This window comes from Cynoglossus semilaevis, chromosome 1, assembly GCF_000523025.1.
Source record: "Cynoglossus semilaevis isolate Cse_v1.0 chromosome 1, Cse_v1.0, whole genome shotgun sequence".
In the NCBI taxonomy this organism is placed as follows: Eukaryota; Metazoa; Chordata; class Actinopteri; order Pleuronectiformes; family Cynoglossidae; genus Cynoglossus; species Cynoglossus semilaevis.
The window spans coordinates 34,333,574-34,359,212 of NC_024307.1; the positions used below are offsets into that span (position 1 = coordinate 34,333,574).

Sequence of the window (25,639 nt, forward strand, 5' to 3'; positions counted from 1 at the left end):
CCAGGGCTGAAGCTAACATTAGCTTCGGGGCTAACTCCCTTCACTTTGTGCTTGTCCAAAGCAGAGGTAAACAGAAACAGGGAGGTTGGCCACAACAGACCACCGACCACAACAGAACATAAACAGTGTTTTAACAGCTCCTGTATAACCAACTCACTCTTCAACATGACAGGGCTCAAACTGCTCTCAACTCTCACTACCGGTCTCTCTCGCACGCCCCACGCACATATACGCACACAGCCATTCACAGACAGACATACGCTACTAGCATAACACACAGTAGCCTACCAGAAAAGTCATTGATCGCTAGTGGTATGAACTTCATTAGCCCGTAAAAATCCATAAATAGAGGTAATAGATAAAAAATTTGTTGAAAACGCAAAAACTGTATGGAGGTGTCACACATGTTTACACACAAATACCCATAAATACATTACCGAGGGGTTGTTAATTTCCCTTTTGTCAAAATAACACACAAATACCCATAAATACATTACCAAGGGGTTGTTAAAAAAATGAAACCCCAAATTAAAAAACAGAAAAGGCTAGATTTTATTCATTTGGGTTAAATTAGGCCTATTTGAGTTCATAAGAAATTCAAACTGTCCGCTTTACTCAGGCTCATGCACGCTCCTTTTTAGCTTTTAGCTACACATTTAACAAATAAAAACACAAAACAATACTTGTTCATATTGCTTTACCTAGCCTGCTGGTAAAATTGAGCTCTAAATATCCTCCTTACTAACTAGTGGCACTGTAGTCACCTGATTGGCTGTTACAGTACACATGAAATAATCATAGAATGAACAGATTAAGCACTTATATGACTTTCCATAAAATAAAAAGAAAAAAATGAAAAATTTATTTACATTTATCCTTGATTTATGCTTGTGTTTTTTAACCATATTAACATAGGTTACATGTGCTTATGACATTAGCCATTCTAAAAGCATGAAGATTCTGTAGTACTGGCTCATTTACTATACTATAACACTATTACACTATAATGGACAATTAAAATTTGTTTTTTGTAATGCCTCTCACGATATTATGGAAATGATTTGAACTTTGTATACACTGATTTGAAATAAATCTGTATTTGAAAATCAATTTTTGTGAGTGATATTTTGAGTATGGGTGATTTAGAAATATCACAGCTGCAGTATTTCATTATCTCTTTTACTTTTGTACGGAAGCGTATTGCTGCCACACTGAGAAAAAAAAAATTGGCTCGGTGTCACGTAATTACGTGACACTGAGCCAATTTTTTTTCTCATTGTGGCAGCAATACGCTTCCGTACTTTTGGTACTCAACGACACAAAATATTCAGTCAAGTGACGGTAGAGGGCAGGATTGCGTTGCAAGAGGAAAAGAGAAGAAAACAAAAAGGAAGTGACGTAATAACAAGCATCCGAACAGGACCAACGAAGCTACACAGGTAAGCTTATAACTTATTTCCCCCTTTTATCCTTAATTTAAAGGCCAACAATATCACTCTTCACGAAGCCACCACCTGTCTGCCGCATGACTGAGAGTCTGATAAAAATGTCAGCGAGTGGCTCAACTCTAGTTAAGACGGAAAACATTTCTGGAGCTAATGTTTTTAAAGTGTCATTGTGATAAGTAAATAATATACTATTATACATAATATACGTTATAAAAAAAATATATATACTCAATATATTTTTTCGTGTTTAAGAGCGTTGTCGTCAGTAGGATACAACAAGAATTCGGCCTAAGACTGGCACGAGCTTTACATATAGTATTAGTCCTTTCGTTATGGTCTTGAAACGCTGTTGACAATAGGCGGATAAGAGGGTTTTCCAACGATATTTATTCATAATTCGGACGAAAGGATTTGTTATAAAAGTGTGTGCTGTGTGTTAATTGTTTTTGTCGTTGAACAAATTTTTAGTTATTTCATTTCGCAAATTTCGAGACGCTTTAAAAGAAGGTTAAGCTACATCAATGGACGACAACAAAGTGGGCACCATGGATTATTGGTCCAATGGAACCAGCAGTTTTTCCTTTGATGGTGCTGGATGATAATGCTTGATGATGACAATGCAGGGTGTCTTTGTCTCTGTCTTTGTCCATTTTCGTGATTCCTGTGCTACAGCCTGTCGGCTACTGTTATTCCAAATTCACAAAGCCTGTGATGTGTAATCCTTATAAACATTTCTCATTGAGATATGGATGTTTGAAATTTTCAAGATCATAGAAGAAGAAGCACTTAAAACCTTATCTTTTGTGCGGCGAGACTAGTTTTGCTGCACATTTGCATTCACACTGCCAAGTGTGTGCATTAACTAATCCATCTCGAGATGGGGGTTTCGATCCCAAAAGCCATAAACCTATATATGACATTGGGTGGGAAATGAGCATGTGCGAGACTTTGCAGGATTGGTGAAAGAAAGAAAGTGAAATACTTGCCCTTGTGACACAACACACCACTGCACACAACGAAATGTTACCTCTGCATATTACCCATCACCAAAGTGAACAGTGGGCAGCTTTTTGAGGAGCAGTGTGTAGGGACAGTGCCATGCTCAGAGCACCTCAGTGGCAGCTGGTGGACTCGAACGTGAAACTTTCCGGACCCAAGTCCACTTCTTTAATCATCAAGCCACCACTGCCCCTGTGGTATAAGGCAAAATGGATAAAAAGTTTCCTTTAGCCTTTAGCTAATGAATTAAAAAAAAACATCTCCAGGTGGATTAGTTCATGCGCATTAGTTGAGAAGTGAGTGCGCATTACATTGGAGCATGAACTCAAACATGGGAACTAGGGTCAATGTGCAGCCGATACCGTATTAAGTGCCGGTATGGAAACGTCATTATTGTTTTTGCAAATGTTCCCTTCAGAAGTGCCAGTTTTTGGACTTCTTCAATCTTTCCTCACTGTTAGGATTATTTTGTTTTATGAAAAAAACAATCTATTGAAGTGTAGTAGTGGTGGCTTGGTAGTAAACGCAGTGGACTTGGGTATGGAAGGTTGCAGGTTCAAGTCCACCTGCTGTCAAGTTGCCACTGAGTTGCTCTGAGCATGTCACTGCTCCCTGGACACTCAAACTGCCCCCTGCTTACTTTGGTCATGGGTTAAAAGCAGAAGTCACATTTTGTTATGTACAGTGGTGTGTCGCAATGACAAATAATTTACTACATGACTTTTCATTCAGTTCCACGCGTCATTTTCGTGTCGTTATTCTGTCAGTTGGTTTAACGGGTAAATGTCAAAATTGTGAAAACAATGTTTCTCATTAAAATTTGATATTGTGCCTAAAGGTTACAATGCAAATGGAAATTCAGAATAACTTTTCATAAACTGATCAAAGAATAGAGAGAAACAATGAATGTTTACAGCATACTTAGAGAAATAAAACATACTTTACAAACATATATTTTAAAAATACTTTGAGATTATATTTTATAACAAATAGCTTATTTCATTAGTACAATTGAAATAAGCTATTTGCATAGTTTTTAGAAGGGAGAATTATGTAATACTAGTCATGTTTCTGTGGTTACACCATTTGACATTTTAATAGGACTGTGATTCAATAATTGGACATTTTGGACATCATTTCAACTCTTTTTTTTGTCACTGACCCATGTTTTAGTAGAAGTTTGTATATTTTAGTCATTTAGGCTTGTACAGACAAATACTGTGGGTAAATGCAGTTGCATGTTTGAAAAATCATTTTACACTTGCTGACTGTAACAAGCCTGTATTTCATTCATCAAACTTTTACTACTACAAAAAAATGCAGCTGTCATTTGACCGAAGATGTGTTCTTTTTAATATTTGGAATTTTATTCATGTCATTGTTAACTATTGCTTTATAAAATTTGATGCCACAGATTTTCAAGATGAGCAGGAAAGAAAGTTGCAATCGAACGGCAGAAAATCCTGGAGAGGAGGACGATAAGGATGAAAAAGAGGAGCAGCGGGAAGAAAAAGAGGAGGAGGACTTCTATGACTGCCAGGAGACTCTGAAGCCTCCTGACGCACAAAAAGAAGAGCCTGGAGACTGCAGTACCACACCTGAGATACGAAAAGACAACGATGAGGATCAGGAAGGGGAAAGTGCAGGAAATAGACAGCAGGACGATTCAGATTCAGAATTCCAGGAGCAACAAGCAGAGTTTGACGATGACTACCTGAGGGAGGCAGAGAAAGACCTGACTGATGAGGAGAAGAAGGTAACACTTGTGTGCAGCTGTGTGTTGGAGAACATTAAAGTGATGAAAGTTATTTAGCTCATCGAGGGCAACTGGACGAAGTTTTTTTTTTTAAGACATTTCACCTCTCATCCAAGAGGCTTCTTCAGTTCTGAAGAGAACCGAAGAACAGACATCTTCATCCAGTTGCCTTCAATGTAACTATTTTTGGATTAAATAACCTGGATGACTGAGAACCTACGCAGACAAAATTTATTTAGCTGTTTAACAACACATCTTTTTCAGAGTCGACAACAGCAAAGCCTAACTTTAAAGGAAGAAGGGAACAGACACTTTAAAGCCTCAGGTAAATTTAAGTGTTTAGTAATTAGTTACAATGAATTAGACCAGACATTTGTTAGGCCACAACACACAGTTTTGCACTGGAATAATCCCACAGCACACCACCAAATGAAATTGTCCAAAAAGTACTGGAAATATGATACAGTTTACTCACAAATGACTTATACAATACTACAATCCTGAGCCTGTTTAGTTGAACACAACCCTGATACACATGCTGTGAAGAAAGACGCACACAAAGATGGTCTTTAACAGTATGTCTCCCCCCCCTTTTTATAGCCATGTACTACCACCTAGTGGACGAATTCCCCGTATTGATCTGTCGGGGCAAAGTTGTTGGGAAGCACTGAATGAGTTCATACAGGAATTGAACAGTATTATACCAGATTCAAGTATTTGTTCAATGAACCAGAGCAAATGTGATTCATATTTTCTTAGATCAAACTAAATTAGATCAAAGATATTTAAAAAAAAAACACTTGAGATCAATGCCTAAATTTCTATCTATCTAATCCATCTATCTATCTATCTATCTATCTATCTATCTATCTATCTATCTATCCATCCATCCATCCATCCATCCATCCATCCATCCATCCATCCATCCATCCATCCATCCATCCATCCATCCATCCATCTATCCTAGTTTGGGAAATACCAGTGTAGATCATAAACAGGGAACATTCTGCTTTGTTAATAGTGTTGTGTAAGTCTCATCATGTGTCTACAGACTGGGTAAAGGCAGAGCAAACCTACTCCGAGGCCCTGGTTCTGTGTCCGGTTTGTTACAGCACGGAACGTTCGGTACTGTTCTCCAACAGGGCTGCTGCACGATCGCATCTGGTAACTGGACATTAACATGCAGTCACATACTAATCGGATGCTAACAGAGGCAGCAGAATGCTAAAAGTTTTTTTTTTGTCAGGGTTCTAAAGACCAGGCAATCGCAGACTGCACCAAGGGTAAGTGATGATGCCACCTCATGCCTTTTCTGATGTTTATCAACCAATGGTTGATTTTTTGGTTGGTGTTTTGGTGCAGCCTTAGAACTGAATCCAGACTACGTGAGAGCGTTACTAAGGAGGGCTGAACTGTATGAACAGACCGAGAAGTTGGACGAGGCGCTAGAAGACTACAAGAATGTTCTAGAACGGGATCCAAGTCAGACCTGCGCCAGGAGTGCTTGTATAGTAAGTCTAGTAGTTTCATTAAGATTTGATATAATACCAATTGTTTTTACTTTATTTGTTTTGTTCAATACCACTAGTTTGTCTGATTTTTTTGTTTTTTTCGATTTTTTGTTCCCTCTCTATATCACGGTTCTTCTTTCGCTCCCTCACTCCATTGCAGATTTTTTTTGATCTGATCTTTTGATCTTTCCGAATTTTTAATATGTTGCGAAATATAGTAAAAAATAAACTAGAGGGCATTATAAAATAATTATACATACGAAAGTTTTTGCTTTAAAAATGTGGATTCTCGTTTTGAAATTGAGATAAACCCATTTGCGAATGATTGCTGGTAGGTTTGTTTACTTATACAAGATCGTATACAGCATAGTACTAGCTAATACAATGCGTACTCGATGTACTATTGGCTAATCGAGCGTGCTCTTCTGTTCCTGACGCTGATTGACTCATGCATCGTAGCATCTCTCAGCCTCTCCCAGTGTCTGTCGGCCACTCGTTCACTCTGCATCGCCGTTATATAACTCTGCTGTGCATATATGTGGGTGGGGTAATACAGTCTAGGGAGGGTTGATAACAGTGTGGGGGAGGTTCATAACGAGTACATATATATGTAAATAATATAATATGGCTGGACTCACCACCCGCAGGAAGGCTTAGGGGGGTTGGCACGGTGCAGTATGATTTGGGTGGCGGTCATGGAGACTGAAGGCTTCAGGTTCGACTGTGGATAAGACATTGATATCAAATCAGCAACCAAAATTTTGACAGAGTTGTTTTTAGTTAGATAAGTGTGTTTATGATGACTGTATAGCGATGTTGCTTGAATGCAGCACTCGCTGCAGACCCTGTCACTATAGTATGAGATATGCATCTTTGTAAAATAAACTGTAACAAAATATTCAATAAATACATTTAAAAGGTAGATGGATGGATGGATGGACAGATAGATAGATGGACAGATAGATAGATGGACAGATAGATAGATGGACAGATAGATAGATGGACAGATAGATAGATGGACAGATAGATAGATGGACAGATAGATAGGATAGATAGATGGAGAGATAGATAGATAGATGGACTGATAGATAGATGGAGAGATAGATAGATAGATAGATGGAGAGATAGATAGATGGACTGATAGATAGATAGATGGATGGATAGATAGATAGATAGATAGATGGACAGACAGATAGATAGATAGAACATTAAGTTTACAAATTTCAAAAATCACAAGAGTCTGACTAATGCTTGGGAGCCAAAATGAACGTATGGTGTACAACTGGCGAACAAAGCCCTCTTCCACGTATAGCCCTACATAGTGATGTAATTGTCCGATCCGCTCAGCCAGCTACTTTCTGTGCAAAATCAGTTTTAATGCCATGCTTCAGAATGATGGAACAACACTTTAAGAATGAATTCATAGGAGATGGTGGAATAACTGAAACGTTGTAGGTCAAGGGTGCCGTTTAAACCGAGAACCCCTGTATATGAGATGTGGACAGTATTTTGTTGTTTCCTGTCTGGGTCAGGGTCTGTCTTTAATGCTCATGCAAACTCTTTTTTTTTTTCTTTCACTTGTCTCACTCTCAGAGGTTACCTCAGCAAATTCAGGAAAGAAATGAGAAACTAAAGGAGGAGATGATGGGTGAGTACTAAATGGTACTAGTCCTAATAACATCATTGATAAGTCATCTGACTTACTTCTAACCATCTGTGTTTTCCTTAAGGTAAACTTAAGGACCTTGGAAACATGTTCCTGAGGCCATTTGGACTTTCGACACAAAATTTCCAGGTGAACCAGGACCAGAACAGTGGATCCTACTCCATCAACTTCGTCCAGAAGCCCAACAACAACAACAACAGCAGTTGATGTTATTTAAAAAAAAAAAAAAAAAGCATTCAGAAGAAAATGAGGTGGTGACGACTTCCAGGACACAGTATCCTGACAGTGTAAAAACGATGTTTTTTGGATGAGACAATATTGTCGCATCGGAACCGGCTATCTTTGTGTTGGAGAGACTGAGCACATTGCAGATCGCTCAGTAGCATCTTTCTCCTTGTCACAGTATCATGTCGTGTTTTGTTTCCAATTGTTTTGAAGGCTCCTCAAAATAAAATGTCCAACATCGATGGCCAGTGACTCAATAATGACACCATCACAATTAGTGGAGGGAGCCAGTCCCAGTCTTGATGCTCATAAGGCATCCAAAGCTAGCTGTGTTGACAATACATCTGGCAAAAAAAAACAACCTTATCTTTAATCCAAAAGCTTTTAATAAATATACTTAGAAATGTAGTCATCTGCACTCAAACCTAAAACGACTTATATTTTAAAGTACGACACCTGTAAATGGTTTTCCTATCCAGTACAATTGGGATTAAAAATTACAAATTGTCTATTTTCATTGAAATATTTGTGTATTTGAAACTGATTGGTGTATTGTCAAACTTGGAAGCCCCTCTTGTCCCCCCTGCATCTTCAGTTACAAATTAGAACATTAAATACAAACCATCTACTGGCAGTACATATTTATTATTCAATATTTGGTGTGGTTGTTTTATGTTATCATAAGAAGTTTGCAAAAATGACTTAGGCCATTATTTTAATAAAGGGGATGGTATGTACTTATTTAAGACAGCAGTTAATGGGAATATGTGTTCCTTAAGCACTGATCACTTCCAGTGATATTAAGTAAATCACAATCCATCTTGCACACCTTTGAAACAAAGAAGACGTTTTTAGTCTTGGTTTGCCACACGATTCATAGAATGTGTCAAATTAAAGCCTCTCCAAACATATTCAAACCCAGTTTTAGTTTTGTCATCGTCTTTAGCAGAGTTCCGTCACCTGTAAGCGACACTCATTTCCATTTAGGTCATAGAGTAAGAAGAATAGTATGTTATACAAAATGTCATAAGTATATGTTATAAGGATAGTAGGTCATAAAGCAGTACTTCTCAAATAGTGGGGGGCACGATGAGGTGCCAGGGGGCCACGAGGGGCTTCCAATAGAATATGGCATGCTGGACATTAGCGCATGTGGCAGTTGGTAGTTTGTTCCACCACGTGGAAACCAGGGTGAAGAATGGCCGAGATTGCCTTCTCTGAAGGCAGGACAAGTCACAGAGCACAGTATCCGAGTGGGTGTGTAAGCCTTTATCAATGCTCCCTGCAGTTATTTTATAAGCAGGAGTCAATGGATTGTGTGTGATCTCCGCATTTAATGAGCTTCCTCTCACTTTTTAGAATTGTGTAAATACCAAGGTCAGAACACAAGCTCCAAGAAGAAGTCCAGTTGCTTACAACAGATAACATAACCTGGATGAATGAGAATCTTCACAGATGACAGAAAACAAGTTGTCCTCCTAAGTTTTCGACGAGAAAACAAGTTGTCCTCCTAAGTTTTCAACTAATTCCCTTCACTATAAATATCTCCCTCTCCTCATATCTTTTATTTTCTCCCCACCTAAACTCTTTCATATCTCCTCTCTTAACCGGGTAGCGTGATTCCCTCTTCGGGGAGCAGATTAAGTTAGCTAACTCAGGCCAACTTAACAGCTATTCTAGGCCCACTTTTATCTCTAGGTAAAAAAGGTAATAATCCCTTTTACTACCTAAGAGTTTGACATATTAATTTTAGCATAAGTTTTAGCCTTTTATTTTCACATCTTTGTAGCACTTTGAGAGCTTTTTTCTGAAATGTAAAAGAGTGCTAACAGTGCAGTTAACCACTGTTTTCACCCCTCTACCCCCCCGTCCAACCCACAGCCCCGCAAATTGAAATACTAGTGAGAAACTGATAACATGTATATTTTTTTATCTATAGCACTTTGAGAGCTTTTTTCTGAAATGTAAAGTGTGATAACACGAGGCTTGTTATCGTTCAAGTATTACAGCAGTGGTACATTTATTATGTCCAGCGTGTCATATTCCATTGGAAGCCCCTTACGTCCCACCCATGGGCGCCCGCCCCACTATTTGGGAAGTACTGTTGTAGTGTGACATTATTTGTGACTTATTGTTGAATCAGGCAAAATGCATGAAATATTCAGACCAGATTTTCAATATTCAGTTGTGTTACATTCTCTGCTGCATTTATGGGGGGAAACAGCTAAGTATGGTGGTTTAATTTTTGTTGTTGTTAATATTTCAATAAAATCACACTGAAGGTATACACACTTTTAATTTCAATTGGACTTACTTGTAATTAACCAATGGCCTGTGTGGCAACTTTTAATATTACATGGATGAAGATCATGATATAAAAAAAAGTAACATAGTGGCGATAGCAGACAGACAGACAAAGTCAGTTTAACTTAATAAAAATGTAAAGAACCGATCATTGATGGGTTTCTTTCACGGTCCCCTTCTGGATACAAGCATCTCTCTGATGTTGTCTTCAGCTTCTTTTACGCTGCGTTCGAGGTAAAGCTTCCTCTGCTGTAAATGAGAAAAGCACACGATTTTCGTTCCTCTGCTGTAAATGAGAAAAGCACATACTGATTTTCATACTGAGGAATACACGAATACACAGAAACAGAAACTATATGCACACCTCCAGCTCTTTGATCTTCTCGTCCGCTGTCTTCTGTTTGTCCATCAGTTGATTGTTAATGACCTCCATTGGTTGCAGGATAAACCTGAAAAAACAAATACGGTTGATGACGTTACACGGCCTATACTTTTGACTTCGTCAGTGACCACGGCAAAAACTCACATGCGTCCGACACCCTCGTAAAGCCGCGTATTATCAGGCAGCGTGGCGATCTCGGCGTGCGTGAGCTTGGCATGTTTATGTACACGGTTCAGCTGATCAATCTGCAGGTCGGACAGTTTTACCTTCTGCTGTCTGTCAATCATCTTCACCTGCAACTCCGAGAAGGCCTAGAAGACACGGTGGACACTGGGTCACGCTGAGATTAAAAACCAGACAGAGAGACAGATTTCCGTGGTATTGCTAGCTATGCGTATAGACAAGTCTTAATATAGCGACAGTGACACAGCGGCCAATCGAAATCCAACGAAAAATGTGCTATTAAAACCAGAGCTTCGACAAAATTGGTAAAGCGAAAACGTCGACACGGGTGGACGTTAACTAAAGCAAGATTATATCTTTGAAAACAATAATGATTTTAAATGTAATTTAAAAATATATCGTCTTTACTTTCTTCAACTCCAGATCCACGGGCGCCGCCATCTTTCAAGTCCCCACCACCTATGTACATACACTGCGCATGCGTAGCTTTCACTGAGTTTCGTCAGCGCTTCCTGCTGGTTCAGTCAAGCGTTACCGATAAAAAAAAAACAAAAAAACACACACACACAAAACTGCCAATATTTGTTTTGTCCTATTTACAGAATTAATGGCGTCGAGTCCGAGTCGTAAACAATTTGGACAATTCATTGCAATAAAACCCACAATTTACGAACATCTTCAAGAAAGTAGCATTGTCTTTAATATTTTCTGAAAAAATAAAATTTGAAATTCAAAACGATAAGCATATGCTTAATGTACACACCAAATACAAAATATTTACCAAACACTTAAGTTTTTCTCTTATTATTCATATTCTCTCATATTTATACTGAATGTTCAGTTATATCTACAAACCCAGCAGTTAAAAATATGTACATGTATTTAAAAAAAACTGCAAGGTAATATTTATATTTCTATTGCACTATGCTATCTTTCTTATATCTTTCATATAACATGTATTGTACTAATATGTGTTGCAACAGAAAAAAAGGCAAGGCACAAATTGCCTATCAAAGCCGCACTTACTCACAATGACAGCTCTTTTTAGCTTGTAAAATATTTCCTGCTTTTGCCTCAGTGGTTCTCAATTATTTTCTGTCATGCCCCCCCTCAGGGACAGAAATGTTTTCACACCCCCACCACCCCTGCCAAATGAAATACTATTGAGAACTTGATAAAGAACCCACTGTAAAGAAACCACTGTATGAGTTGCTGCCACCTAGTGGACTGGAGGCTTGTTAATCATTGAAGCATTACTGCAGTGGTACACTCATGTCCAGCATGTCATATGGGGATATCGCATGCTGGACATGAGTGTACCACTGCTGTAATGCAGGGGGGCCCGTCCCACTATTTCAGAAGTACTGACGTAACCTAACCCTCTGCTGCACATCACATGTACATAAATATAATCAATATATTAAATGAAACATCACTGCCAAGGTCTAGCTTATAGCAGATGAAGCTTTATTTCTAACAAATGATATAATGGAAAAAATCAAACACACTAGCATCACTAGCATCTTCGTAAGCTTAATTATTTTATCTTGTATGGTTCAAAGTCCCTCTACCAAAGAATGCCTCACATTCATGCCACAGCTTCTCCCCTTTTAAATTCTGCAACACAACACAATCCAGTTAATTACAGACAAACAGATTACAACATTACTAGCGTCACTACACCAAACGTGGTCCTTTTTAAACATTAACATTGCTTTTAACACTTTGTGCCTGTCACCGTACACCCATGTCTTGTCCTGTTGCAGACCTGTCCGCTTCTCAGTGGAACACTGTCTGTCTCCAGCGTTTGTCATCAGTGAACGGCCACAGACAGTCCACAACAGAGGTGAAGGGCAGCGAGTGAACGTTAAGGTTCAGCATTTCTAGACGAGAACAGTTCAAACGGCTGTTCATTGGACGAAGAGCAGCGGTCAAGGCGGACTGCTCCGTCAGCTGTCGGAAAAGGGTGAGAGACAGAGACATTTGATGTAATTAATCTGTTCATTCAGAATGCGATGATAGATATTCAGAGGTGATTTCAGGACTGAGGTGAGCGGAAGACAGCCTGAAGGCCTGAGCCATGGCTATTCCCATTTCATATTTGGTCATCTGCTCGTTGGCTGAGAAGTGGAAGATGCCGTTGATCGATGGGTCCTGGGAAACAGACCATAAGAGAGTAAGTGCCACCGCAACACCTCGACACGGCGACTGTGTTCGTGTCTCTAACTCTGACCTGTCTTGCTCTCTCACACAGCTTTCTGCAGACAACTGCGACGTCCCGTGTGTGCGTAGGGAACCTCTGCTGACAGTGATCCAGAGCACAGCTCTCTGAAGTGTCCCGAACTTTAAGCCACAGTGATGTGACTGCACTTTCCGACACTGACTCCACCTCCCCAAACAAGATGGGCACACGTAACACCACTGCGCCTACGGAGCAAAATGGTGCAGATAGAGAGAAGGTTAGAAATAGTTTTTTTTTTTTAAACTTTTTTCCATTAGATACATCTACATAATGAGTCTCAATCACTAAAATGTGGGACTAAGACTACAGTATGTATTAGGGCAATATGATTTAGGACTGATAAACGGAAAGGTACCTGGACAGTGTCTCAGCGTCTCCCGCTCGCCCTCCAGTTTACTGCGTCCATAGACGTTGAGTGGACTCGGGGCATCGTCCTCTCCGTATGGAGGGTTTCTGCCATCGAATACGTAATCAGTGCTGATGTAGAGGAAGAGGGCGCTGCACGCAGCTGGAATCATATAGAGACATTACGTTACACATCAAGGTGTAGACGTTATCAAAGAAAGGTTGATTTCACTATAGAAATACAGTGGAGGCTTCGAGATACGAGCTACACGAGATACGAGTTTTTTTTTTTTTGTGGGCTTTAGTGGTAACTTGGCAGCTTGTGGATTAAAACTGATTCCTGTCTGCTTCCTTAACCACCAAGCCACCACTGCCCTATAATTGCCCGGCCCTATATTGTGTTTAAAGATGATGTCACAACATATCCTGACCTGCTTCCTTGGCCAACACACTTGTAGCATGTACATTGAGGTTAATGGCAGCTTCAGTGTGTCGCTCCACGATGTCTGGGCGTCTCTCTGCTGCACAGTGGACGATGACGTCAGGCTGGGGGGGGGGGGTCACACAAATACATTTAATATTGGTCACAACAATGGAAGTGGGTCTACTTTTAACATTAGCCTCTTTGTTTTGAGAGAAAACCGTCCAATGAATGTAAACATTAGCCTCTTTGTTTTGAGAGAAAACTGTCCAATTAATGTCAAAAAATGACACTGTTTAATGCTTAATATAATACAATACACCAAAAGTACTTGGTTTTAATGTCACATTACCCACCTTGTATTCATGCAGGAGCTCTCTGACAGCGTCTTCATCTGTGAGATCGCAGCGGAGGAGGCGTGGCCTTGCTCTCCTGTATCCAGTCCCAACAACCACCCAGCCATTGTTCTGAAACTCTTTGTACACCGCTCGACCCAAGAGACCTGTTGCCCCTGTGACCAAGACTCTGGGACCTTGGACCAACGCCTCTTCCTGGAACACACGCTGTGCTAAAATCAGTTCTGCATTAAAACTGTACCAATACTGTATTACATATTGCTGAACATTATGCACGTAGAAATAATTATTTCTACATTAGTATGCACTTATTTTTGATCATAGTAACACAGTACTACACCGCACGATAAATGTATATTTAGTAGTAAGTCATAAACAGCAAGATGTATTTATTTATTTTTAAAGTTACGTTTATTCCATGCCGCATATTTAACTTAAGAAGTTCGTCTCGAGTATTACAATTATACTGCATAAATGCCAAGTTTACGCAATAATGGCTTATACTGTTTAGGGGGATTTTAAAAAATACTGCTCAGTACTGCAATATTATATTACTTTTAGACTAATCCACGTTGCTTTCACGCTGGGTGAATAAGCTAGTGCATTCACGATATAAATGCACTTTCTACATTCATACAACATCTGAGATCATCTGTTAGCGCTAAACTCTGTTAGCTTTCAGCTGTGAACAAGTCTGTCACCACTTACTTGAACCAGCTGAACTTTCCCGGGGATGAACCTAATTCTCAGTTCTGCTCCTGAATGGCTCATCTCCCTGTCTTGTCTTTAAATGACCTATTATTGAGTATTATTATTATTATTTTTACTTATTGATATCAATCAATACACCGCTCGAGTGTGCTACGTATTTACTTTTCCTTTCCGCGTAGGCAGCGATGACATGTTTGCCGTAAAACAGTGTCGCAAAATCATTTAGCATTCAGGCTAACTGTCTTCATTTAGCATTTAGAGAGAAAAAAACCATTAGAGTAGGCTAATAAAACACGGTGAATTCATTAAGAACAGCATGAGCATAATGTGTTAACTCCCTACGTTCTATGTTATACCTTTTTTGGTTAAATTAAAGGTTTACATTTCTCAATTCTCAATACAGTGTATGTTTTTAAGCAACCCTTACAAAACCACGCGCCCCACTACTGACAAAGTTGTATAATTTATTATTCATTTATTTTTGTTTTATTCAGATGTCTCAATTTCAAGTAGGAATAGTTTGTGTTATCCCAAAAGACAGTGGTCATACTACGACACTACTCACTCTAGTACAGTAGGTGGCGGTGTGCACTTAAAAACGATGGTTGTGACTCGCTATTACATTAAGACGTCACGTCCCTACAAAGCTAAAATGACATTCAGGTGTTCGACGGAATGTTGGAAGAACTTCATACACAGACACAAACCGTTTTATATAAAGAAAGGAACTCTTTTTTGTTAATATATTTTTGTATTCCTTTGTTGTTTAATATATTGAGAGCTAGCGAGGTAAATAAGACAATAGTAGGAGATAAGCCCTACTATATACATAAGACCATTTTAATTGATAACAGTATAACCTCATTTTTGTAGTGTAGCCAATACCACTGACTGAAGTGAACCACATCACATTAGTGATACCATATATACCAACACCAAATGACAGACTTACATTGGACCAGAGGACCTCATCTGCGAGATTTGGAAATTGAACAGTACGTGCAGGAAATATGGTATAAACGTAACAGCGATCAACAGTTATGTAGTTATACAGTAATTCCACAAAAATGTTTTATTTGTTCTACCTGACGGAAGTGGGTTGATCCTCCCTGGGCGGAAACTTGAATCGATATATACGATATTCTTGATATAAAAAGTCAGTCACACCCAACCTTTCCCTCTTTCTTCAGACTTTGTGTGAGAGGTTAGTGTTTTTCCGTTGCTCCTTGTTTTCAACATTTTATCTAATTCTGTATAATATATTTATTTTATGTGCACTTTGTAGGGGCTCGGGTGGTGTCCAGGAGGAAAATTTGTTTTGTTCTATGTGAATTCCGAACAATAAAGCGTTGGTGACAGCAGCACGACGGCTTTCATTAAACACAATGCAGAGGTTACACCGGTTATATAAAGATTTTTATTAGTATGCGTACTCTCAGAAGGATGAGGATGATTTACGTATATACTGTACGTATTTACCCTTCACGAACCTCCCTACACTGTTATCAACAGTCGAACAACAACAACAACAGTGCCCTCCTGTGTCTATATGAGGTATCCTACATTAATTAAATGCTCACCATATATACAGTACATACGTCACACATGACATGCCTTTTATCTTAGATTTCCCAACCGTACGTACTATACATGATTGTTTTTTGTTTTTTTAAATGTATTACCCTGTATGTATACAGTATGTGGCAAAATGTCTTAGATATACATTCTCGTGCTCACGAGATACATTTCTTTGTTCTTTTTTCCCCCCATGTCCCTTTCAGAGCCTCTGTAGTATTCTTTTACAACACAGGCATAACAAGTAAGTGAAAGCACAATATAACTGCAAAGGCACACCTAATAAAATATGCTCTATGCTAATACCTACTGTAACCTTTGGGAGTAGTGCAAAGTGAAGGGTCCCGATCCAAACTTCGCCCGAGGAAAAAAAAAATCCATCAAATTTCATGGCTAATTCTTGTTCACATATGTATAAAAGTGTTCAATGTTTGTTATGGAAGTCAAGTTTTACAAAAATAACGATTTACTATGCCGCTGAATATGATGACCACGTATGTGGACAGAGGGACTGGGTCATCATAAATGCTAGCGACAAAATGTGAGAATGAAATTGTATTTTCGGATGATTTTGGTAGAAAAAAGTAAATAGTTTACTACAGTACAAACAGATATAGAATGTTTTATAAATAAGATTTTAAGAGTGTTATTCTCTGTCAAGAGTAATGGCGTTACTGGGGTTAATTGGTGGAGACAATTCAGAGATGGAAGATTTGTCAGACATTGATGATCCTGTGGTGGATGTTGAAAATCATCCCTCACAACAGGAGCCAAGCAGCAGTGAAAAGGACAGCAGTGAGTGTGAAGACCCCATTGTACATCCCACTAAGCCTATCAGGGGATGTAAACGTTTCAGTGATAAATATGAATATATTTATATTATACATTTATATATTTATATTTATAAATATGGATCCTACTAGACTACATAGAACAGTATATTGATATTGAAGATTTGATGAAAATGATTGCAGATTGCTCTAATGCTATGCTATGCTATGTCACTGGCTAAAAGTGGGGACCCACTCAACACATCAACTGATGAAATGTATCATTTTTTTTTTTGGTGCCTTATCCACCATATCCTGCAATCAGGATGTACTGGTCCAAAGCCTTGAGATTCCCTGCCATAACTGAGCATCAATGAGCATATGATTCCATTCACAGGAGCGTGTCCATGTCGACAATATCTGCTTGCCTGTCTCGAACTCTGCATCCTAATACAAATGTTTTCTGTGATCAGTTCTTCACATCCATCCAAGGTTCTGGAACACATGATGAAGAAGCAGATGTATGTAACTGGTATGAAGTTATGAAGAATTGGTAAAAGTAACAATGCAAAATGTTTAGAATGTTTTTGTTTTTTTACTTTGTTACAGACATACATCTCCCTGCAACTGTTAGCAGCACTTCAGGTAACAATGCAAAATGTTTAGAATGTTTGTTTTCTCATTTTGTTTTTGAACTCGGGAAAAATGCTGCTGTGTTCTGGCACACAGTAAATAGTTTTGTACGTCATTGCTCAATTGTGACTTTATTGTGTTCTATCAACATTTAAAATGAATTTCCTCATATGTGTACATCATTTTTCTCAGAAACTACATAATGTAAAAAGACAATTATTTGTTTTTACACCCGTTAGGTTCCAATTAGTCCAAGTAGCAAAGAGGAATTAAAAATGCATGCCATGCAAGAGTTCGGGTCATAGGAGGTTATGGTAAATAGGAAGTGACGTCTGACTGGATTCCAACCTGTGTCCTTTCTACAGGGTTACACAATTAACATACTTAAATTTATATATATATTTTTACACTATTTTCTACACAAACTGTTTAACACTGTTGAATTAGTCCAAAAGTTTTTTTTTTAAGACCTTTCACCTCTCATCCAAGAGGCTTCTTCAGTTCTGTTGAATTAGGAAATCAAAACACTTGAAAGCAGCTCTCACCCGGACATATGTCGTAACGACCTCTGATTGGCTGAGAGAAATCCACCCAGAGAAGGCGGCCTAGTGCGCATGTCCAATAAAGTTACGACAGGAGGAGGTTGTTTGGAAAGTGTTCGTCAAGTTTATCAGAACTGGAGTGATTTTGCGTGTTTGCGTGTATCAACAGCTAGATATTGTAGACGGAATATACCCTTCACACACCGAGACATAGAAAGGGTTCGAAGCAGCGACACATGGCACTGAGGTATCTGGTCAGAAACATAGGAAAAAGAATAGTACCCACACCAAGACCAAGACCATATCATGAAAATCGAGTTCGCCCCGTTGAACATTCCTCTACGGAGGAGGCTACAGACAGCGGCTGTGCTGCAGTGGATCTTCTCTTTTCTGGCCATGGGTAAGAACCCCCACCTCTGGGCACACATACACATAGACAGACACGGGGGTGGGATTGGGGGGAGGAGGGGGGTTGTTAATGTCCTGTGAGGACTTCACATACACAATGCTAACCTCCTATTCTAACTTGTGCCGCACAAATATACGCGGAATCTTAACCCTCACTTCAAAATGACCCCACTCAAATCTTAACTCCAAACTAAATCAGAAACCTGAATCCATTAAATATAAGAATCAAATATACATTTCAACAAATATAAAAAATCAAATATACATTTTATTAGAAATATAAACCAAATACTAAATAAATACAGTTTTAATGATGAATACTACTAAGAAAAACAAATGGGAGCACGTTATTTAGACCAGGATATATTTGCATACATTTTACTGGACTTTCACAACATACTGAAATATCCTGTACTCCAGACAGTAACTCTGTGTTTGTCATTTACCACACCACACCTAGCCACACCTTTTGTCTGTTTTATTATTATTATTATTATTATTATTATTATTATTATTATTATTATTATTATATTTAGTCACTTTGCTTTATTTTATTATTTGTCGGTCGAGTATGGTAAAAACTTCACAAAAGCAAACTCTCGAATCAACAGTCAATTTGAATCATTGTGATTTTAACCGTCATTCAAAATGACTGCGAAGATAATTTATCATTAAAAAGACAATAATCGAACAGCCCTACTGACACAGCATAGTTTTGAAAGCTTTGAGTTAATTTGAGATTGAAACCCCCATCTCGAGTTAGATCAGTTGACACACATTAGTTGGGGAGTGATTACGTGTTAGGTGCTCACTGTTTTTAACAACCTCCTGTCATCAGATTTGTGATACATTTACCCTACAAACTTCCAAAACAAAAATTCTTCTGTCCTCTGTGCGTCTGATTTAGCCCAGTGCTGTTTGGCAGCATTTGTCCTTCTTCTGCTCTCTGATTGGTGGATGCTGGCTCTACTTTATGCTAGTTGGCTATGGCTGGACTGGGACACACCTTGCTCTGGAGGTCGGAGGTCACACTGGGTCAGGACCTGGACTGTGTGGGACTACTTCCGGGACTATTTCCCAATAACCGTGAGATTCTTATGATCATTATTATTTTATGTAATACTTAATATGTTACATTCATTTGGCATTTTGCATTTTATTTAATATGTTACATTCATTTGGCATTTTAGATTTTATTTAGAATTAGCATTTATTAGCAAAACGCTAGAGCAGTGGTTCTCAAACTGTGGTGCGCATATCACCAGTGGTACGTAAGCGCTCTCTAATGGTACGCGGGGGAAAATGATATTTTTACATTTACATTTTCAATTGAATAAATCTGAAACATACCATGCACAATTAGTACAACATTTAAACATAAACATCTTTATAAACATTGATAAACATCTCTCCTGTGTGGTGGAAGCTAATAGCTAATATCACTGGGTACGTAGATGTTTTCTCAGGTGGTGCAGAGTATAAAAAGTTTGAGAACCACGGCGCTTTTGTATTTTTATTTGTCATTGTTTCCTCATTTGTGCTGCTGGCTCCAATATCCTGTTAACCCCGTCATTCCTTCCTTTCCAGCTTGTTAAAACAGTAGATCTAGATCCGAAGCAAAACTACATTTTTGGATTTCACCCACATGGTGAGATTTTTCAGTGTTCTTCTTGATTTCAAGTCTCTTCCTCTTTTCTCACACTCTCCCCTGTTTTGATTTGTTTTGTTTTGTATATCATCATTTCTGTGCATGCCTGTTTCATCAGTTTGCTTTTTTAAAATGAGTCTGCTTTTTTTTTTGGTTAATTTTCAGTACATTTTATTCATTATTACTTTTGTCAGTTTCAAGTTATGCCAGTGACCATTGTTGGTTTTCCTATAATTAAAGAGGGGTAACAATATGTTTTACCATGTAAATGTGTCACTGAAACAACACGGCTATAACAGGAAGTAATGCAAGCAAAATGCGCGCGTGCCAGCGCGGGCTTGTCTGAATATCGTATTTCAATATGTCTGAGAAAAGACCCAACACTAGCGATTTGCAAAATATGTTATGCGGAAATTTCAAGAGGGGGTAAAAAGTATACACTCATAGAGTCAACACACGTTTCACTGAAATCTATTCAAATCCCCTGCACTCATCGCGATACTTGATCCCCGTTATAAAGCTCATTACTTGGATGTGGGAATAAAGCAGGGCCCACGAGAAATGATCCAGGCTGCGATGGACCCGCAGAACCTGCTTGGAGAAGCTCACAGTGCAGGAGAAGGAGAGCAGTGTGTCAGATTAGGGGCAGGCACCCTCATTGTTCTGTGAGATCCTGCAAGAGAATTCCTCAAATAATAATATTAATAGGAAGGCTATTCGGTTCTGTGTTCCTACGAGAAATGATCCAGGCTGCGATGGACGCGCAGAACCTGCTTGACCTGCTTGGAGAAGCTCACAGTGCAGGAGAAGGAGATTATTTTGACAATTATTTATGTATTATTAATTTATGCAATTGCAGTGCCTTGATTTTATTGAGGTTTAGTTCGCAGTCATAGCCATAAACGCAATTTTACTAATAATCAACAAAATAAATCCTTTCTGTTTCGGTTTTCGGGTATTAGCCTTGGTTTCCTCACTTTCGTTTTTTTTCGGTTTCAGCCTGGTGCTACAAGAACCAGGTCTGGAGTCTCTCCCTCAGTACTGGAGACCACTGGACAGGAGACAAGATCTGGCTTGCTACTGGCTGCAAACTTGATGTAAACCAAGACCCACTGCTGTCTGGGGTGATGAAGGAATTCCCAGTACAGGTGAGTTACTGGGGAAAATATGATTTCTAACCATACTGTATATATGTGTCGTAAAGTTCAGGCCAAACGTTTTGGTGTTTTCCTAATAAAGGTGATCGATGGCTGGCCGTGCATCACTGAGGGTTTACAGTGGGCAGAGGGGTGTCCACTTTATCTGATGGGACAGTACACAGCTCTACAGGTGTGTTGCGGAATTGCATTTCTGCGCAGACATTAGGAAGCTTGTGTTATTTATTTACACACGTGTATTCATATACAGGTTGGACCACATGCTGTAAATCTGGCTGGTGGACAGGCGGCCAGTGTGAGAATCGCCAAAGACATTAGACAACAGAAAAACCCAGCTGACCCCAGAAATGGAGAGAAGTCTAAAACTGAAGACTACATTCAACACATGCATGGTCTTTTATGGCTTTGACATCACGCAGGCTAAAACCTAAAAATGTGAAATAAAATGAACTCTACAGAGGGTCCTCGGCTTACGTCGTCCTCCTTCTATGGCTTTTGTGGTTCATTTTTACATATATATTTATATATATTTCTTTCTTTCTGTCTGTGTTGAGGTTCAATAGGAAAACGTAATGTAAATGTAAATATAAATATATACGTTTATTTGCTAATGTTGGTTGTCAGGTGTATTTTCATTTGTGGATTAAAATGGACTTTCCTTGATCACCTTGTATTTATCTCTGCTAAACATTATTTATGCAACATATGGGTTATTTGTTCTATTGTTATGCTACTTGTGGTCACTGCTACTGATTTATGTATATACAACGGTTCGTTGTAAAACAAACTGAAAATATCCACAAGTGAGGAAAAAAAGCGCACCGAAGAAAGCATAGTGTATGTAGTGGACCACCTGCATTTACCACTAGATGGCAAGAAAGTAACATTTTTAGAAGATTTTAGGACTTATATTATATTATATTATATTATATTATATTATATTATATTATTATATTATAATATTATTATTATTATTATTTTAATTATTATTTAAATTTATTTATTTATTTATTTATTATTTATGTATTTATTTATTTATGTATATATGTATTGTATGTATTTGCATATGAGTGAGCATATGTGTGAGTAGAGGCAGTGGTGGCTTAGTGGAAGCGGACTTGGGTCTGGAAGACTTCTGGTGGAACAAATACGTCTGTTAGTGGATGTTAACTTGGAACAAATACGATTGGTGGAACAAATTGGTGGAACAAATACGAACTTCAGGTTCCACCAGAAGGCTTCACCAGCTGCTCCCCTGGTGCTTAAAGCTGCCCACTGTTCACTTTGGTGATGGGTTAAAAGCAGAGGTCACATTTGGTTGTGTGCAGTGGTGTGCTGGGTCACAATGACAGGTAGTTCACTTTCACTTCCAGAGCTCAGCTAGTTCCTGTGTTTTCTTTTGGCGAAAACGAGTTGTTCGATCAAATGGATAATCCCACAGGATCCCCTCTGAGGACGCTGCAGGTCAGTTGTTTGTGTGCGTTTGCGCACGCGATGTCCACGGTATGCTAGGATGGGCTACGTTGACGTCAGCATATGGTCGTCTGTCCACAGAACCGGCTGCAGAGCGTCATGGGAGTAGCAATGCCGCTGTTTCATGCCAGAGGAGTTTTCCAATACAGCTTTGGCCTGATGCCTTACAGAACATCTATACACACCGTTGGTAAGACCACATGCCCAAGGGACGCATAATATTGAAAGAAATCATTGCAATATCATTATCACATCTCAATATTTTTTGCCCTATGAGATAGTGAACAAAAGAAAAGAAAGCAACGTCTTCAAAATCACATTTTTAACTACAGTTAACATGTTCGGGGGGGGGGGGTCCTTGGTGTTTGACGTCCTGGATCTGGGGGGGTCCTTGGTGTATGACGTCCTCGATCTATGGCGTTCTGTGGTTATGTCATCATTTCCCATAAATCTATTAAGAAAGTCTTGTTCCATCATTCTGACATGCGTCCTTAAAATACATTTCGCATGGGAATTGGATGCATAACGGGTGGACAAATACGGACTATTGAGCGCACCTGAATATAAGCTGCACCCACTAAATAAATAAAAAAATAAATAATTGTACATATATATGCCGCACTATTCTATAAACTGCGGCTGCCCACGTTGTAACATGGGATATTTACACAATTAAACTTGAAAAACGTGCTTAAAAAAAAAAAAGAGAACACGCTGTCAACTGATCTATCGGTGAACGATAACATCCTGCCGGCCTGGCCTAACGACACATAAATCTGTTTCGTTAGCATTAGCGTTGACATGAGTGTGCTGAAAATGATCAAATCGACTGCCATGTCATATCTGAGTATCTGGTGACAACAGTTGTCCAATGTTGATAGAAAGAATATGCTAACATTATCTACAGTCTACAGCACGAGTGTAGTTAATGAAACATGATGAAGTTTATGGCCCACTGGCTATAAACCTCTGGGCTACATTGTCTAGTTTTCTTTTGTCAAACTAATGTAAAAATGCTAATTTTGTAAATAGTAAATAGAGCGAAAAAACTTAATTTAATAAATTTACATTTAATTAGCATAAGCTGGCCCAGAGGCAGTGTCTCTGTCATTGGTGTGGAACCCCAGGGTTCACCTCCTGGGCAAGTTCGAATCCCAGTTAGGGCAGTTGGTACCTTCCAGTGGACTCACCACCCACAGGAAGGTTTGGGGGGTTGGTACGGTGCAATGTGATTTGGGTGGCGACTGCTGACCCCCGCGACCCGGTAACTGATAAGCGGATGAAAATGGATGGATGGATGGTTTGCAAGTTAACATCCACTAACAGACGTATTTGTCTGCATATTTGTTTTCAGTTGGGAAACCAATTCCTGTGTCCCAGATCTGCAGTCCTAGCAATGAGGACATTGACAGACTTCACGCCGTTTACTTACAGAGCCTAAGTGATCTGTTTGAGCAGCACAAACACGACTACGGCATAACAGTTGACAAACACCTCACTTTTATTTGACCCGTGTGTCTGGTCTTCAAATGGCCTGTTTAGGAACACCTGATGGCCAGGTCACCACTCAGTAGGTGGGTTGAAAACTTTTGTACTGAATAGCACCATACCAAAACTGTAACTACTTCTTATGGGTTCAGAAAAGACTAAATTGCTACTGTCTGAAAATTACTAGCTGTGGGTAGGTTATGCAAACTCTGAAAACTGTGCCCATCACCAATAGGAGATAATGTTAGCACCTAAAAAATGCTAGTTGATAATAATTGCTGCTAAATGCTAACCTTATTCGTATTGCTTACCGATAATTGCCTAAATTCTGTCTTTTGTGAATGTTGGGATACTAAAATAATATGTCAGCTTGAAGTGACTGACAATCGACCGTGCCTTTACTACCCACACAGTAGTCAGCATTGTTACTAGCAAGCCATAACGTACTAGCAATGCTCATTAAAGCTAACAAGCTAGAAAGCGTAATAAGGAAACATGCTAACTATGCTTACTAACACAGAGACAAAACATACCGTTTGTGAGAGCCTGAAAGGATGTGTTTTACAAATTTTGTACCACTCACTGTGACAAAGTAAAATCTGAAGTTTCTAACCACAAGTTTTATGTACCGACAAAATCCTGAAAAATGACACCAATTATATTCTCTTGAATCAAACCTAATTGGCTTAAATCACACTGATAAGTCGTTTGTCTCAACACAAGTGACATTAAGTTCCCAGTGAATGTAATTCAAACGTTCGAGGTACTGGACTCAAGCTTATTTCCTGTATTGTTTGAACTTGTCCAGAGCTTGAAGATCTGTATCATCCAGTCGCCATTAGTTGTGATTCAAAATGTGAACCTTAGTTAATCTGTAAACTTCTGTCAGCCCGGATGGCGGTTCATGGCCTTAACATACTTTCTTTTGCAGTTTACAAACAAAGGTTGTCTTTGTATCAAGTGTCCCCCCTCTCTCTCTCTCTCTCTCTCTCTCTCTCTGTCTCTCTCTCTCTCTCTCTCTCTTATAAGGGGATTGACGTATCTTAAAGAGAACCAATGACTATAATAAGGGCTGTGTATTTCTTAAGACAATAAAAACCTCAAGACAAACATTTTAAACTGTTCTCATTTGTTGTTGCTTTGTCTCTCTCTTTTTTTAATTGAGAAACAATAATAAATGTACTTGTATTAGATTTAGGCGCTCTGGTCCAATATACACGTATATATTTGCTTCACGTCTTACTGCTTTGTTTAGTTTTTGTGAAGCATGCTACTGTATTCTCTGGACTACAACTTAGCTCCTGAGTATAAGTCGCACCAGCCAGCTAGAGTGCCCTCTAGCGGCAGTCGGTGTAAAAATAATGACCCTTCCACGGCTGTCATTGTGAACATGTGA

The 25,639-nt window shown here is 39.0% G+C and overlaps 5 protein-coding genes across 8 annotated transcripts in view; 3 read left to right on the plus strand and 2 right to left on the minus strand.

Moving 5' to 3' along the window:
- Positions 1 to 1,315: 1,315 nt before the first annotated feature.
- On the plus strand, positions 1,316 to 7,963 carry ttc1 (tetratricopeptide repeat domain 1). Of its 2 annotated transcripts, none has more exons than XM_008328446.2 (8): positions 1,316 to 1,439; positions 3,862 to 4,203; positions 4,468 to 4,528; positions 5,255 to 5,367; positions 5,450 to 5,486; positions 5,566 to 5,714; positions 7,308 to 7,362; positions 7,445 to 7,963. In XM_008328446.2, exons 2-8 carry the CDS (start codon positions 3,871 to 3,873, stop codon positions 7,585 to 7,587), a joined length of 891 nt encoding a protein of 296 aa, XP_008326668.1. In that variant the 5' UTR covers positions 1,316 to 1,439; positions 3,862 to 3,870; the 3' UTR covers positions 7,588 to 7,963. The 2 variants fall into 2 exon arrangements, with proteins under 2 accessions (XP_008326668.1, XP_016892703.1); XM_017037214.2 differs by having other exon boundaries at positions 1,409 to 1,548.
- A 1,919-nt stretch (positions 7,964 to 9,882) lies between these two features.
- On the minus strand, positions 9,883 to 10,986 carry pfdn1 (prefoldin subunit 1). 2 transcript variants are annotated; one of them, XM_008328436.2, is made up of 4 exons: positions 10,883 to 10,986; positions 10,436 to 10,602; positions 10,274 to 10,358; positions 9,883 to 10,158 (listed from the first exon to the last, which is right to left on the minus strand). In XM_008328436.2, exons 1-4 carry the CDS (start codon positions 10,913 to 10,915, stop codon positions 10,075 to 10,077), a joined length of 369 nt encoding a protein of 122 aa, XP_008326658.1. In that variant the 5' UTR covers positions 10,916 to 10,986; the 3' UTR covers positions 9,883 to 10,074. The 2 variants fall into 2 exon arrangements, with proteins under 2 accessions (XP_008326658.1, XP_024915838.1); XM_025060070.1 differs by having other exon boundaries at positions 9,883 to 10,190; positions 10,231 to 10,358.
- Positions 10,987 to 11,918: 932 nt separating this feature from the next.
- On the minus strand, positions 11,919 to 14,750 carry mat2b (methionine adenosyltransferase 2 non-catalytic beta subunit methionine). Of its 2 annotated transcripts, none has more exons than XM_025060055.1 (7): positions 14,547 to 14,750; positions 13,839 to 14,045; positions 13,493 to 13,607; positions 13,072 to 13,224; positions 12,708 to 12,901; positions 12,515 to 12,628; positions 11,919 to 12,427 (listed from the first exon to the last, which is right to left on the minus strand). In XM_025060055.1, the coding sequence occupies exons 1-7, from the start codon at positions 14,607 to 14,609 to the stop codon at positions 12,254 to 12,256; spliced, it is 1,020 nt and encodes a 339-aa protein (XP_024915823.1). In that variant the 5' UTR covers positions 14,610 to 14,750; the 3' UTR covers positions 11,919 to 12,253. The 2 variants fall into 2 exon arrangements, with proteins under 2 accessions (XP_024915823.1, XP_024915828.1); XM_025060060.1 differs by having other exon boundaries at positions 13,839 to 14,033; positions 14,547 to 14,749.
- A 3,381-nt stretch (positions 14,751 to 18,131) lies between these two features.
- The window catches only part of LOC103392138 (2-acylglycerol O-acyltransferase 2-A-like), an 11,020-nt gene continuing 3,512 nt past the window's right edge, over positions 18,132 to 25,639 (plus strand). The window contains exons 1-3 of the mRNA XM_008328688.3: positions 18,132 to 18,469; positions 19,385 to 19,563; positions 20,065 to 20,125. Of these exons, the coding sequence (XP_008326910.2) occupies positions 18,376 to 18,469; positions 19,385 to 19,563; positions 20,065 to 20,125 (334 nt within the window). The 5' untranslated portion in view covers positions 18,132 to 18,375. The remainder of the gene's footprint in view (positions 18,470 to 19,384; positions 19,564 to 20,064; positions 20,126 to 25,639) is intronic.
- LOC112487593 (2-acylglycerol O-acyltransferase 2-A-like) lies at positions 22,413 to 25,362 on the plus strand. Its single transcript, XM_025059256.1, has 3 exons — positions 22,413 to 22,746; positions 22,837 to 22,945; positions 24,110 to 25,362. The coding sequence occupies exons 1-3, from the start codon at positions 22,708 to 22,710 to the stop codon at positions 24,262 to 24,264; spliced, it is 303 nt and encodes a 100-aa protein (XP_024915024.1). The 5' UTR covers positions 22,413 to 22,707; the 3' UTR covers positions 24,265 to 25,362.

Coding starts and splice junctions, on each gene's coding strand:
- ttc1 (XM_008328446.2), top strand. CDS start 3,871: ATGAGCAGGAAAGAAAGTTGCAATCGAACGGCAGAAAATCCTGGAGAG. Junction 5,487..5,565: donor AATCGCAGACTGCACCAAGG/GTAAGTGATGAT, acceptor GTTTTGGTGCAG/CCTTAGAACTGAATCCAGAC. Junction 7,363..7,444: donor ACTAAAGGAGGAGATGATGG/GTGAGTACTAAA, acceptor GTTTTCCTTAAG/GTAAACTTAAGGACCTTGGA.
- pfdn1 (XM_008328436.2), bottom strand. CDS start 10,915: ATGGCGGCGCCCGTGGATCTGGAGTTGAAGAAA. Junction 10,359..10,435: donor TACGAGGGTGTCGGACGCAT/GTGAGTTTTTGC, acceptor TTGTTTTTTCAG/GTTTATCCTGCAACCAATGG. Junction 10,159..10,273: donor AGAAGATCAAAGAGCTGGAG/GTGTGCATATAG, acceptor TCTCATTTACAG/CAGAGGAAGCTTTACCTCGA.
- mat2b (XM_025060055.1), bottom strand. CDS start 14,609: ATGAGCCATTCAGGAGCAGAACTGAGAATTAGGTTCATCCCCGGGAAA. Junction 12,902..13,071: donor GACGCTGAGACACTGTCCAG/GTACCTTTCCGT, acceptor TTTGCTCCGTAG/GCGCAGTGGTGTTACGTGTG. Junction 12,428..12,514: donor CTTCCGCTCACCTCAGTCCT/GAAATCACCTCT, acceptor CTTTTCCGACAG/CTGACGGAGCAGTCCGCCTT.
- LOC112487593 (XM_025059256.1), top strand. CDS start 22,708: ATGGATAATCCCACAGGATCCCCTCTGAGGACGCTGCAG. Junction 22,747..22,836: donor CCCCTCTGAGGACGCTGCAG/GTCAGTTGTTTG, acceptor GTCTGTCCACAG/AACCGGCTGCAGAGCGTCAT. Junction 22,946..24,109: donor AACATCTATACACACCGTTG/GTAAGACCACAT, acceptor ATTTGTTTTCAG/TTGGGAAACCAATTCCTGTG.